Source organism: Glossina fuscipes, unplaced genomic scaffold (genome assembly GCF_014805625.2).
Source record: "Glossina fuscipes isolate IAEA_lab_2018 unplaced genomic scaffold, Yale_Gfus_2 59, whole genome shotgun sequence".
NCBI classification, from domain to species: domain Eukaryota; kingdom Metazoa; phylum Arthropoda; class Insecta; order Diptera; family Glossinidae; genus Glossina; species Glossina fuscipes.
Genome location: NW_023998431.1, coordinates 335884 through 350520, shown reverse-complemented (window position 1 = coordinate 350520; position 14637 = coordinate 335884). Strand labels below are relative to the sequence as shown.

General features: G+C 34.9%; 3 protein-coding genes across 4 annotated transcripts; 2 read left to right on the top strand and 1 right to left on the bottom strand.

Moving 5' to 3' along the window:
• Positions 1-1654: 1654 nt before the first annotated feature.
• On the bottom strand, positions 1655-4008 carry LOC119637453. The gene is made up of 5 exons (XM_038033471.1): positions 2958-4008; positions 2846-2871; positions 2602-2734; positions 2350-2533; positions 1655-2290 (listed from the first exon to the last, which is right to left on the bottom strand). The coding sequence occupies exons 1-5, from the start codon at positions 3609-3611 to the stop codon at positions 1746-1748; spliced, it is 1542 nt and encodes a 513-aa protein (XP_037889399.1). The 5' UTR covers positions 3612-4008; the 3' UTR covers positions 1655-1745.
• A 239-nt stretch (positions 4009-4247) lies between these two features.
• LOC119637452 lies at positions 4248-7238 on the top strand. Its single transcript, XM_038033470.1, has 4 exons — positions 4248-5467; positions 5556-5791; positions 5851-6161; positions 6236-7238. Exons 1-4 carry the CDS (start codon positions 4562-4564, stop codon positions 7141-7143), a joined length of 2361 nt encoding a protein of 786 aa, XP_037889398.1. The 5' UTR covers positions 4248-4561; the 3' UTR covers positions 7144-7238.
• A 659-nt stretch (positions 7239-7897) lies between these two features.
• Positions 7898-12577, top strand: LOC119637327. 2 transcript variants are annotated; one of them, XM_038033285.1, is made up of 10 exons: positions 7898-8907; positions 8959-9207; positions 9273-9511; positions 9582-9805; positions 9992-10242; positions 10311-10683; positions 10749-10917; positions 10983-11176; positions 11236-11698; positions 11766-12577. In XM_038033285.1, exons 1-10 carry the CDS (start codon positions 8025-8027, stop codon positions 12288-12290), a joined length of 3570 nt encoding a protein of 1189 aa, XP_037889213.1. In that variant the 5' UTR covers positions 7898-8024; the 3' UTR covers positions 12291-12577. The 2 variants fall into 2 exon arrangements, with proteins under 2 accessions (XP_037889213.1, XP_037889212.1); XM_038033284.1 differs by having other exon boundaries at positions 7898-9207.
• Positions 12578-14637: the final 2060 nt, after the last annotated feature.

Genomic DNA, 14637 nt, shown 5'->3' with positions numbered 1-14637 from the left:
ATATTCCAGAGTGTTTGGTCATTTTAAAAAAAATTGCATAAATTGCAACTGAACTTTATATGGCTCTGATGAATATATGTTCCAAATATGAAATTCTACATATGGCATAGACCGTAGCGCAAGTTAAAGTGTTTCAATTATTGCGAATTTGTTGGCAAATTACACGCAGGTTTACGCTTCGGTGCTCATAGAATATAGGTATCAACTCTTCCTCCTATCCTCTTCCTTGTAACTAAAAATTAACGAATGAACGGCCGATAGTCAATCTATCTCTTCCAGCAATCTTTTGCTGAAGGATACACAAAAACATATGCGTTCACTGAGGCGTACACGTACGATATTTTATTTATTAAAAACCTAAACCCCATTACAAAATTTTCAGAAAAAGATTTTAAAAGAAAGCCATCAACCTTACGAACCAATAGATTTTTTATAACTTGTTGACAGGGACTTCAATCCCCTATTAAATAAATATTCTTCACTGAGCTTATAAAAATGTCAATCGTTTAGTTTCTGCCGCAGCAGCGACGAAGCAGCTCGAATAGTCACCAAACTCAAATACAAAATCATAAAAACTATTGCTGTTTCCATGATTTTCGCTTTTAGTTATTTTTTAAATATTTGCGAGTATTTCATAAACTAAATTACACAATTGTTTCTTTGAGAGCATCAAACGTACCATAGATTCCGGAAGAAACTAAATATTCGGATACAAAATCCAGTAAGTTCGGTACAATTACATAAAATTAAGCTCTTAGTTATTTAAGATATAAAAAGCTGAGGAAATTCAAACGTTTACTTCCAAATTTCTTCTCTCTAGTTTTTATCTTATTAAAAAGATGTAAATAATTTATTTGAAAAATATATATATATATTTAAAAAACAAAAAACAAAGAAAAGAAAAACCGAAAGAAATTGATTTACCAATATTTGCACTGCAAGCACTGAGGAATTTGATTCAATTTTTAATATGCATATATAAGATGATTCAGAAAAAAAAAAAAAAAAAAACAGAGAACGAAAACTCTACACAACGCAATATTCTATAAAAAAAATCGATCAAAAGTGTATACAAAAAAAGAGCAAATAATTCCTAATTTTGAAAAAAAAACACACATATATTAATTTTTTCTTTTTTCCTAGTAAAATTAGTAAAAAAATTCTTAAATAAATTTCAAGGCAATTACTTTAGTCCAAAAGGCAAAAATAATTAAAAAGAAAATAAGACTTCTCCTAAATAAATAAAACAATAAAACAACATTTAAGGAAGCAAATGGAAATAAGTAAAAGACGACGATTTAAATTCCTTTTAAAATTAGTAAATACAAAAAAAAAAAAATTGAAATCTTAAAAATACAAATAAAACTACCAAACAGTTTTTCTCTAGTTTCATTGACTTTTTATTCAATTTTGATTCACATGATATTACCTATATGGCGCAGGAGCACTCGAGAGGTAAGAAATTTAAACTAAAAATTGTTTTTTGTACTTTATATTAAATAAATGTTTCAATATAATAATAATATTAAGTTTTTCTCTCACTATTCTGATAAAAAATTGTTAACATAAAAAAGAATACAATCGATTAAGATTTCGAATAATATTTAAAAAAAAAAAGAACAAAACAAATAAAATGTTCACGTAATGCTTATTAATCTCAAGTCATGATCATAAAAAAAAAATATGCCCAGCCTCTAACTCTACAGGTAAAAGTAATAAAAGAAATGCTAAAACAGCCGTACACATTAGTTATAAATAGCATCTTGATAGGTCTGGCCAGCTATCCAAACTGGGTTTGAATTTATATATTGCTGAGTATCGTAACATTCCTTAGATATTAATGCCTCAATATCCACATAACGCAGATATTTAATTTTTGGAATTTTCTGCGATTTTAAGAAAAGATTTTCTGCTTTAAATATCGCTCGTTTCACACAAATTTCATTGATTGTCTTTATCTCGATTACACTATCGGTGGTGTTGACATCTTCTTTTACTTTTAATAATAAATTTATTTCCATATCATTGAAATCATTATTCAATTTAGAATTATTACGAAATTTTGGCAAAATAGCATAAAATTGTCCCAGTGGATGGTTTGAGTCTAAACAAAAAGTAGCCACCGGATTGTGAGTAAGGAAAGCACGTTTGTACATGTTCAATACTATTTTAGAATTATGCGCAGCTATCAATTGTAAGGCTACTAAAAGTTCTCGTATCGCTGTGAAGCTGAAAAATTTAGCTTCGAGATTAGCTCGATATAGATCGTCATTTTGTTCAAGTAAATGTACTATATATTAAATGAAATAGAAGGCATAATTCATACAAAATAATTCATCTTTGATTTACCTAACTCAGCCTTTGTGTTGCTGCATGCGCGAATAATATAACTATACGGTGGTATGGCAGAGTGACGTTCAATCATTTGAACGGCTAACTCACACAACAGCAAGTGAATATCCGACATGGAAGTAACATTGATTTCCACAATAATAATTGAATGAAGACCCGAAAAGATATTCTTTATAAGAATCTGAACAAAACAAAAAGAAAAAAAAATGTTAACTTAATCCATTTGAAAATTATCTTGGAAAAACTCACGCCCCCATATTGTAAATTTCGTGAACGAAAGCTACGACCATACAATATCACTGGTATGGACCAATTGTTAGCCAAACAATATAGACGTAATCGGCTGCAGTCATCCTTCACGTTATTATTCGTAGAAAAGTCTCTAACGGTGGTTATTAGTATAAATAGATATAATAAATAAGCAGTCCAGATTACTTAGTTAGCTTACCAAAGCTCTTCGACTTCACAATAATTCTAAAAGGTAACAACTCACCTATAAGCCATCGGACCACGAGATTTCTGCAAAAATTATTAAACAAAATATATTAAGATCTTTCGTGTCTATCTTTAAATCGAATTAACTGTGATTGAGCCACAATTTGTACCTCCTCTTTGGGTTTCGCCCATTGCACTTTTAAGTCTGCACCCCACATACGCACTCTACAGGGCGTGAATCTTTTTTTAGCCTCTAGGGCATCTTCATGATCAGCAAATTCAACAAACGCAAAACCTCTATTTAAAAATTTCTCTTGGCCTATTCCCTGCATCTCTTCCTTCATTGGACGATAAGCAGCAAAGCGATGCATTTTAGGGAAATATAATTTCAAGCTTTCTTCCAATAGACTTATGGGAATGTGTCGCGGAATGCAGCTTAAAAACAATCTATTTTTCCCCTCGGATGGCGAAACTTGTAAACGTTCCCCATTGATGAAGAGATGTTTCAACATTTCTAGTCCGGCTAATGCTTCGCGCTCTTTAGTAAAACGTATATACGCGTATCCCCTGCTCGAAATACAGCTATTCATCATTAAACGAAATTCGTATACTTGACCAATACGATGCAGCCAAACGAGAAAACCCAATTCATCAAGCTGCGATGGGATACGAGCCACATATAATTCACATCTATGAGTGGGTATAGCTGCATTGGCAATCTTTCGAGGACCAAAAACTCTCCGGCCATTTTGCAATATAATCGGCATTGAAATTGCAGCTTTGTACGCAACGCTGCTCCTATAGTATTCGCAATAGAATTCCATACCACAAAATAAAAATAATTTTTACTAAATTCGTGATTAAACTGCGCATTAAAACTTCTATCCAACGCGGTTTTACGCCGAAACTACTCTCATTGATGAAAATTTTTTGACATTAGAAAACAACGGTACTTTTGCTTTGCATTATTTTTCAACAATTAAAAGTGACAGTGCTGCCTGCCATAAATGTATATATACAAAAGTAGCTAAAATCATACAAATACCAAAAAACGAATTAAACTTACCCTACAATAGCAAAAAATAAATATATTTGATAATATATATATGCGGATTATCTTTGAAATTCTTTTAAAACCCAAGGATAAATTTACGGAGTTTTAGAAAAAGCCACGCATTCGATTCCAAAAATGGAGAATTAAAAAGGCGAAAGCTACACGAGACACAAAAAAAAAATAGTTTTTTTTTTGTTTTTTTTTTTAGATAAAAGACGCAACATTATGCATATTCATATGCTAACTTTTACATACCGTCAATTTAGTAATTTTAGAGATCAGTGCAATAATTTCGCACGAGTGCAGCAAAGAAATACTTAAGTACACACGTGTTAAATAAGTTTTTTGAATAATAGCCGAATCATAGTGCCTAAAAACTCATTCATTGAAAGTATATATAAATTGTAACAGCATGCGTAAGAGTCTTTAATCAGTATACGTAGGTTTCTGCGTCCAATATATTCACACATATTCATACTTTGCTTAAAAAAGCAAGGATGGCTAGTTTTGTTTGCTGTACGTTTGGCAGTATTTACGGGAGCAAATTTTGATTTTTTTTTTTAATGATCTTAGCAACATTGCTTGTACAACGGAAAAGTTTCTTTCAAGTATATTAAAATTTTAGCAAGAAAATTTTTTCATTTCAATTAAATTTAGTCGAAAACGAATTTCTCTCGAAAATAAACGGTGAGCCGTAATATATTCCTCCATAAGCTTGTAATGTCCACTTATAGCAATATGAGTTATGTTATGGGTAATGGAAATAATTATCAACAAACCGTAAATCCATCGCCGGTTATGATGTGCCCACATATGGGCGGAGGTATAACCCCACCACAACATCAGAACCAAATGTGTGGAATTGACTCCGGGGATCAAGGACTTACCATGTGTGGGTACAACATGAAGCATTCGCCGTGCAATTGCATTTGTGTCCCCATCATGGAACTTGTACAAATGAACGGCCGTAAAGTATTGGGACCACCCGAAAATTGGATGGGACCGCCACCAACTAGTGCTTGCGAATTATTTGTGCGTCGCATACCCAAGAATTTGAATGAGCACAAATTATTAGCGCCTTTTTTGCGTTTTGGACGCATCTATGAGTTACGTTTACCTATGGACTTTAATCAGGCTAATCGAGGCTACGCTTATGTTAAATATACTACAGAAGAAGAGGCTGCTTGTGCTATGGAGGTGCTCAATCATTATTATGTGGCACCACGTCTTCGCTTAGAGATCTTGCATTCTTATGAGAAATGTCGCCTTTTCATCAATAATATACCAAAGCACTTGGATGAGTTTGAAATTGAAGAGAAACTACGCGTTGTTTTTCCGAAAATGCAACGTATTTACGGACGAGCGGCTTCTGCTGGCCCTCCAATTGAGGATTCTAACCCAAGCAGCCTTGGCCCACAGAGTTTGACACTCGGAGATAACAATAATGTTCAATCGCCTGCCGCTGCCGGCGGTGGCAATCGCGGTCATGTCTTCGTACAATTTGCCTCTCATTTGCATGCTTTGGAGGCCAAAAAGAGCGTTAATCCTGGCTTAATACGGTTGTGGGGCCGTGATTTAAAAGTTGTCTGGGCTAATACGGGACGTGACTATGAAATGGCAAAAACGGTAAATGTTGGATTTCGCAAAAAACTTTGATTATCATGACAGGTCCTGTCCTTTTCTTCTTTCTTTTTTTATTTTTTTCCTTTTCTAGCAATCAAAAACATTATTTGTTCGCAATGTTGATTTAACAATAAACAATCGCGATTTGATTGAGTTGTTGGTGCAGTATGTTCCACGCACGGTAATACGTAAAGTCTCCAAGGTACGAACTACGGCCTTTTTAGATTTTACTTGCCGAGAGGCGGCTGAATTATGTCTAAAACAATTGCAAGGTGTGTTTTTAAAGAGCCGACGTTTAGATTTGGAATGGGCAAAACCCTCAGAACAGTAAATTTGTTGGAAAGTTTCAGTAAGATAAGAGCTTGTCAGATTTAAAATATTTTCAGGCAATCATTGCATCGTATGCGCAATAGGGATTACGACGCTGTCTTGCGCCTCAAGTGCATTGCTAATGGTTGGGGTATACCGGTCGTCATATTTAGTTGCTATTATGAGCAGGAGCGCCTGCAATATGGAGCTATTATGCTGCGTGATTCTATGGGTAATGTAAGGGCTATTTTCTGCATTATGAATTGCAGCGAACTAGTGGATATACATTCGCGTATGTGCGAGGTCGTATGTGTACTTATTGATACGATTGGGACCTTCCCCGACTACAATTATGTATTTCATGTAGAAAAAGACACTGCCCACTTGTGTAAGTGTAAACGTTTCCTTTGGTTCCGCACACAGACTACTTAATGGTTTTTTTTTACATTTATCCCCTTACAGTGGGAATGGTCGCCCAAAATATCCAATCAGTAGATTTTATAGCCTCGTGTGGTGTGCCAACCGATTTCTTTTTTGATTATAACGAAATCATCGATATAGGCTGGGCGATTTATTCCCTAACATATGTTTCAGAGGAAAATCTACTTGCTGCCTATATGGAAAGTTTTCGTGTACAATCTAAATGTAGTTATTTGGAAAATTGGCCTTTGATACCACATCGTATATTCGGTACGATTATGCCGAAGTACCGCAATAAACCACCTTTAAATTACAAATTGAACGACACCCAGATAGTGTTAGCTTTATGTTTTAAAGCAACCGGTGTTAATGCGGTACTACCAACTCGTCCTTACTTACCATTTTCCGTATGCGTCTTCGATAGTGGATTCGAGGGTCTCCGTTATGTTACTTTAAAGCTATTACCGATTGCTTTGACCCAATCTCGTTTTGCAGCCACCCACATATTAAGTCATGTACAATTTGGGGGCTGTAAATATTATCACCCGGCACAGCGCATTATGGTGCCACCACTTTGGGTTGCGGGATGTTCTTATTTCGAAACGATTAAGCAAACTCCCATCTACGATAAACCGAATGTACCGTATCCGGCTTTAACCAACAATTATGTCACTACATCTGCAGCACAACAGTGTCAGATGCCGAGTACTTCTTCAATTGTTAATCAACAACAGCAGCACCAGCAGCAGCAACAACAGCAACAGCAACAGCAACAGCAACAACAAAACCAAAATCAGCAACAAATATTTTTAACGGCTCAACAAACTGGTGGGCCTACAATGAACACTCTATCAACAGGTGTGCCTAAGCCAATGCCGAATAATTTAGTAAATTTAAATCAACAACAACAACAAGCTTTAGCTTTAACGACATCTCCTAATTATAATTAAAAATCAAAACGGAGAGAAATAATTACTTCATTGTACCTTAATCCGTCTTGCATTATCATTATTATTATTTTTATTATTGAATTATTGAAATAATGGCTTATCATTGCATTTTTTTTATTGAATTATAATAATTGTTCATTTTTGCGCTTTGGGTGAGGCGTCCGCCGCATGGCTTATATGTTTCTATGTTTTTACGTCTTCACCTTATCGATTGTTTTTGAAATTTATGATTTTCTTTTTTTTTTAGTTTAATTTTTGCACTATAACTGCGTTTATGTTTGTATTTCATCATTGTCTTGAGTACATTCGTTTGTTTCTTTTTTTTTTTTTTTTTAAATTTTTTAAAAAATATAAAAAAATTAGCAAAAAAAAAAAAAACCAAAATTCTTTTCTTCAAATTTCTGTGGGAATTCGATAAGATATGAAATAAAATTTTTGGTTTACCATAAACCATAAACCTTTTGGCCAGCATATCGCGGGTGATCGCTGTGAACGGAAATATAGAAAACATTCGCACACATTCGTTCAGTAGCAGCGACATTTTCGAACCGAACGGTTATTAGCCGCAAAAAGCATCAAGTGGTGGTATAGCATCAGTGTAAGGAAAGACGGGTTATGGTCGCAGGGGCGGAAGATTGCATACACAACGAAACTAAGTGCATATTTTTAGAAAATTTTAGCTGAATTGTGAAAAATAATAAGAAGTATTAAAAAGAAAAAAAAATCAAAAGCGAATCGTAAAATTATGAAAGATTATCAAAAATTAAGCGAGATTCATAAAATAAAATAAGTAAACCGTTTAATAATAATAATGTTTAATAAATAGTTTAAGCAGATGTTTGGGCTCGTAACATTTATTACGCAAAAAGAACAAGAAAAATATGGCATCAAAAATACCCAGGCAAGCAACCTGCAAAAGTAGACAAATTCTTGGCTTTGCAGTGCTCTTGGTATTTCTAACATTTATCCATAATACGGAGGAAATATCTTTTGGCTGGGGAAGTTATGGAACAAGTGATGAGAGTAAAGGCAACGGTGGAGGAGGTGGTGGTGGTGGTAATAGTGAAGGTCTTAGCAAAATGCTGAACAGAAAGCGTACCATAGAGAAGAAATTCAAATTCCATAAACTCGAGCGTACTGAAATTGAAGATGATGACGAAGTTAATTATGATAACGACGATGAAGAGAATGATGCAATTACTAAAGAAACTAATGAGGAAGACGAAGATAATGCATCTAAAGCAAACAGTAATGACAAAGATAATAACAACAATAATAACGATGACGAAAATACTGATTTTACTAAGAAAAGCGTTAAGAAAACGATACGCACTAAATTTATATATTCCGACAAAAAAGACAAAGACCTCCGCGATGATAACGATGATGATGATAATGATGATGATAATAATGGTGATAATGATGATGATGCTGACAATGATGACGACGAAGACGATGAGGCAGAATATCAATTTCGTAAGGCACGTAAAGCTCGTAAATATACCAATTTAAAGGACGGAAAATTCAAGAAATCAACGGAAGAAAAGTCTTCTGGATCTTGGCTAACAATTATATTTGGTAATTTTTTTGGTGGAGGTGAGAGTAAAGAAAAAGATGATGTTGACGGTGAACACGATGATCGCTCAGCTGAAGAATCGAAGGAGCAAAGCAACAGCATTATTGATTGGATAATGTGGTTGAGTGAGAAATTTCAGAAGGATAGCGAAAACTCTGCTGAACAAGATGCTAATAATGGCGAAGAGAGTTGGTTGGACTATTTGAATCGCTGGCCTTTTAATAGCCTTTTTCCCATAGGTAAAACAGCAAAACCCATCAAAATGCCTAAATCATATGCTAAGAAACATAAACGTATTAACGATCGTGAAGAAGATGATAGCGAAAATGGTGATGCAGATGCGGCCAGCGAAGAAAATTTTGAATCTTTACTCCGAAATCTGCCTTTATTTACGTTAGATCCTTTAATCATACCTGACAGCGAATGCCGTCAACAAATGCAGATATTTCAGCGTCAACTCAAAGGTCATAAACTTTGGACCCTTCAGAGTAGGTGTTGTAGTCGCATTAGTTATACTTTCAGTAATAAATGTTCAATACTTTTAAATATCCAGTGCTAGACGCTACGGCGAAAGTAACTAATGGCCTCTTGCGCGGCAACATCAATCAATTTGGAGACTTTTCTATGTGTACTGACATCAAAACGTTAGTTAAAGTAACTTCCGATCAGCCAGTGCGCATACGTGGCAAATATTGCTTGGCACACATTGAAATACAAGCCACTGCATCCACTTTACGGGTTCCGGTCCATATGATGCACGGTCGCGGTTTATTTAAAGGTCACTTGGGAAATGTAAGTTATCGAATGCGTAAGATTTGCAAAAAGCGAATGCTAATTTAAGCCCAAAATGAACAATTTTCAGCCCAATCATTTCATACCACGTTATGGTGTAGCCAATGTGGGTATATGTGTACCAAACACCTGCTCAGGCCAAATGATACAGGAAATGATTTTATCGAGCCTGCAAATTTATAATAATACAGGTGTGGAACTTCATGCAGAAGTAGACGACAGCGATTGCTATGTAAAGCAAAGCAAAAGCTTTATGAAAATTATAAAAAAGGATAAAAAATTCTGCGCTACATTGTAAGTAATGAAAAACGCTGTTCAAAAAAAAATTAATAAAATTGTTGACTGATTGCATTTTGTCGCATAGATCAGATCGAGTTCAACATCAATTTAAAAAAAAAAAAAATAAAAAAATAGTCCGCTCCACTTCCTCTTAGTTTTTCGTAGAGACAAAATATCAACTGAATCAAATTTTTCTTTCAGATTATATTTATTAGGTTTGGGATTATTGTTGGTTTCAACCATGATTTGGGAATACTGGTCTCATATAAAACCCATTATTGACAAATTCATGTTACTACTACAATCGCTAAGATTGCTATTGAGATCGAAAGGTCAAACGACGGAGGGGAATGAAAGGTCAGAACAAGGAGAAATAGAAGAAGAGGAAGAACAAATCAATCTTAAAGAAGATGAGGAAGTAAACCATATTGAAGAAGAAGAAACTGGCAAAGGTATATATAAATCAAATACACTTATTATACTTAACAATTATAATGCGATTTTTTGTTATACTTTCTAGAAAATCCATCGCTTTATATTTTGGGTTTGGAAATTTTCAAATCATTTTCACCTAAACGCACTCTTAACGTTTTATTAACACCCGATACACATGATTTACAATTTCCGTTGTTTCACGTGCTTAAAATTGGCGCCACTTTTATGTTGTATTTATGTTTAAAATTTTTAATGTTTGGCCATTTGCCAATAACTAACCGTGACGACGTTATACACACTTTCGACCATTCGTGGAGTATATTGATTCGAAATCCGATGATATATATCGACACGTTACTCTTAATAAGTGGATTTCTTTCGGCTTATCAACTGTCAGAGGAAATGGAACAAAAATCATATATACAACTGCTAAAGAGGGTGTCCTTGAAAGTTACCAGGTAATAGAAAATTTCACAATTGCTTGACGGATTTTTGAGATCAAATTATTTTCAATTTCGTTTAGATATTTACCCACGGTTTATATGTTAATATGTTTTCAAACTTGGATTTTACCGCATATGAATTCAGGCCCATTATGGACAAATTTAGTCGGAGAAAATGCTCGATTATGTGAGGAACAGTGGTGGCGCAACTTATTGAGTTTACAAAATGCCATTGACTTCGAAGAAACTGTGAGTTTTTTTAAACTAATTTACGGGCTTAGAAAATTAAGCCAAGATGAATTTATTTTGTTCAGTGTTCCCCGGTTACGGTTCAATTGGCATTAGAAGTTCAACTGTATCTGTTGGGCCCTTTGGTAGTTTGGCTTTATTACACAGATTCCGATGCTGGATTTTTTATGTATGGAGCCTTACACGCCATGTCCGTGGCAGCTAGATATTCATTAACACAGCGTGAACATTTATCGATGACTCTATTTCATGGCATTAAGTGAATTCTGAAACTAGTTCTCTTAACATTCAATTAAATTTTTATATGATTTTTTTTAGCGTCAGTAAATTTTATCGAACTGCTAACAACTTGTATGCATCGCCGATAAGTCGGGCCACTTCTTATTTATTGGGCTTGGGAGCTGGTATTTTTCAAAAATCCCATCAAGGTGTAGTCGATTTATCAGCCGAATTAATGCCAGTTGGATGGACTCTAGCTACCTTAGGTATTCTATGGTGCTTTTGGTCCCCAGCAAGCGGTATGCGGACCGATTATGTTTACTCTTCAAATGAAGCTGCATCTTATGCCTCTTGGTGTCCTCTAATATACGGTTTAAGCTTGTGCTGGTTTATTTTTATGCTGTCGAAAACTGAAAATTCGCTTATAAAATTTTTAACAACATCACAGTCGATAGTTACATTATCACGCTTAGTATTTCCCATGCAATTAATTACGTTTGTAGTGATATTGTACAACACAGCTGGCGTTAAGGAACCAATTAAGTTTCATGTCACTGATTTGGTGAGCGCTATAATATAATGTTGTGGCTTGTTTATAACATCTCAGGCAATTTTCTTTTTATTTACAGATTAATCCTGTGGAGTTAATAATGATTTTCGTCGGCGCCTTGATTCTGGCATTTTTAATTGATATACCTTCGCAAAATATACGACACTTGGTAATTAATCGTATCTTTTTAGAACGACCTTTGTCTATACATGAAAATGAAGAGCATGATCCACTATCAGGAACTGAAGTATCTGATGCGTCGGAGGAACATAGTGAATGCTTAACAAGCGATAGTCCAGAACCAGTAGATTTTGTCTTCGGATCTGAATCTGAGGAGGCTGAGCGACTCTTCTCCTCTAATCGTGTCAATTCGGCTGATAAAAAGAACAAAAAAGAAATTGAAGCAAAAATTATCGAAAAAAACGCTATAGAAGAAATTGAAGAGGAAGAAGAAGAGGAAGAACAAGAAGAGGAGGAAATTGAAGAGGAAATTAGTGAAGCAGAGGAAGTGAAAAAAAGACCCGAAAGTCCAGCTATAACAAAATCAGAGCCAGTGGAGGAGACACCTTACAGGCGAAGACGTAGACCGCTATCAGAGGATTAGATGTAGAAGTTGACCTTTTTCAGTAAATTCATTTCTTTTCATCTTTTCATATTCTTTTCTATTACATTAAAACTGCCGGAAGACTTGATTTTGGTTCCTTAAATTGATCAGATACGCGAAAAATAGCCCTTGACGGATAAGAGACTATTTGTCTCTTAATTCAATAGATATTTAAAAGACCGTGCATTAATATGCTTAAATGCACGTGCGTGTGAGTGTAGGTATATATTAATATACGTATATATGGATGTGTATAAATGTGTATGTATGTACGCGTGTGTGTGTGTGTGTGTGTGTGTGTGTGTGTGTGTGTGTGTGTGTGTATGCGCTAAATTTTCAACATTTTATCCACACATTATTGACTCATCGAACACCAAAGAACTGACTGGCTTAGCAAACATTATATGTACTATGATTGTGGAAATATGGAAAATGGACCATTTAATGCTTGAGAAATTTTAGAAAACATAATATCACATCCTTACACAAATAATTTTGGTGTAAATTTTATAGTTGTTGTTCCAAGAACCGTTTAAGTGCAATGAGAAAATGCGAATGCACAATAAATATATTCTATACGAAGTAAAATTGTAAGAGTTTAACAAATAAACGAGCGAAACGTTGAAATCTTTCAAGCGCATGGAAATTAGTTCTTGAAATTAGTAATTTATTCGTTGACGATTATTATTAAGTATGAGGTTAAGCTTTACTATACAAATCAATTATACGGCTTGCTTTCAAATATATTTTTTCACCTATAACAAAATTGCATTTGTTTTGAGTCAGACTTTAACTGACCTTACCCATTTCGCTTCATATGTCCCTCTTGTGCAGTTTTGGATAGTATCGCAAAAGATACTAATAAAAAAAAACTTTGAAATTTCATTGCTTTTTCAATTTTCAGATTTGCAGACAAAAGAACTATAGATATAAGAACAAATCATTATAAATAAGCAAATCGGAAATACATAACAAAATTTGGCACATACTTCATTGATTAGTATCCATAATTATTCGTGGCCTACACATGCCATAAGGTTTTTCTAGCACAGCGAGGTAAAGACACCCTGGATCTCCTCGTTGTCTTACATTTTCAACAAGAGGATCTTTCGGTCAAGTGATTGAAACAACGTGTGAAATATATCACCCTGTTCCGCTTTGTTTTAAAAATGCCAAAATAGAATTAGGTGGAAGTAGTGGCTCTTGCCTGCCATATTCTAATCACATTCGTTGAGAAGCTGTAGCAATCAATACCGAATGTTTGCAATTACAAATGCATTTCATGTACGTTTGCAGTTGTTGTTTTCATCAATTTTAGTGCGAGTGAACGGCATTAATTGAAGCCAATTAACAAGTTGATTGAATTACTATCAAGAACATCACGATCAGGTAATTTGCATACACATGTAATCTGAGAGGCGTAGAATGAAAAAAAGGACGTACTATCGTTCGCGCAGACAAATAAAGGATGATAGGAAATTGCAAAGCATCTCATGTACACAAGGAGCTTTTTATTATGATGATCTTATGTACATGACTTTTTAATTTTTTTTGAAAAATGTTTCTTTAGTCATCAACATCTACTTTGTCCCCTTCAAAGTTATTCCCATTAGATATAATACACTTGTGGCAGAGTTTTTTTCCAATCCTCAAAGCACTTCTGCTATGCGCTTTTCGGTATGGCCTTGAGCTCTTACAGCGATGCCGTCCTTGTCTCCTTAATCGTAGCAAAGCACTGACTGCTTTCATGGGCCTTTTCAGTTTTAACAACAGGAAAAGATCAAATGGCTGGGCCATGATGACGGTGTTGTTTTTGGCGAAAAAATTACGAACCAGCCAAGGCGTGTGAGCTGCCGCGGTGTCGGGGTGCAATATCGATGACTGATTGTTCCACAATTCCGGGCGTTTCTTTCGTAACGCTTCCCGCAAATAGCGCACAACTTCAATTTAATATTCCTAATTGATCGTACGACCTTCTGTGAGCAAGACCTTCGCATTTGACTGAACGTGGAATGCTCTTTTCGGTCTTGGCTCTTGTTAGAATGGTAGAGCTTTGGCTTCGATATCATAATCATATAGCCTGGTTTCGTCACCAATTAAGACCCTTTCGAGCAAATCTTCTGAGCAATCAAAACTCATGCGACAGTTATTTTTGTTAAAATTGAGCAATTTCGAAACAAACTTTGCTGCCACACGTTTCATCCTCAAAACATGCCAAAAAAATTGCCTAACATGAGACAACTGATATGTCGACATTCTCAGCAACTTCTCGTTTGGTGGCTCGATTTTTCTTCATAACAAGTCTCTTTACTGCTTCGGCGATTCCATTGGATGTTGACATCTTGGG

Excerpts from the sequence above, each read along its gene's own strand:
- LOC119637453 (XM_038033471.1), bottom strand. The coding sequence starts at position 3,611 with ATGGAATTCTATTGCGAATACTATAGGAGCAGCGTTGCGTACAAAGCT. Across the intron at positions 2,735-2,845 it reads CGTGGTCCGATGGCTTATAG|AGACTTTTCTACGAATAATA; the intron begins GTGAGTTGTTAC and ends AACCACCGTTAG. Across the intron at positions 2,291-2,349 it reads CAACACAAAGGCTGAGTTAG|TACATTTACTTGAACAAAAT; the intron begins GTAAATCAAAGA and ends TTTAATATATAG.
- LOC119637452 (XM_038033470.1), top strand. The coding sequence starts at position 4,562 with ATGTCCACTTATAGCAATATGAGTTATGTTATGGGTAATGGAAATAAT. Across the intron at positions 5,468-5,555 it reads ACTATGAAATGGCAAAAACG|CAATCAAAAACATTATTTGT; the intron begins GTAAATGTTGGA and ends TTCCTTTTCTAG. Across the intron at positions 5,792-5,850 it reads TGGGCAAAACCCTCAGAACA|GCAATCATTGCATCGTATGC; the intron begins GTAAATTTGTTG and ends AAATATTTTCAG.
- LOC119637327 (XM_038033284.1), top strand. The coding sequence starts at position 8,025 with ATGGCATCAAAAATACCCAGGCAAGCAACCTGCAAAAGTAGACAAATT. Across the intron at positions 9,806-9,991 it reads AAAAAATTCTGCGCTACATT|ATTATATTTATTAGGTTTGG; the intron begins GTAAGTAATGAA and ends TTTTTCTTTCAG. Across the intron at positions 10,243-10,310 it reads AGAAGAAGAAACTGGCAAAG|AAAATCCATCGCTTTATATT; the intron begins GTATATATAAAT and ends TATACTTTCTAG.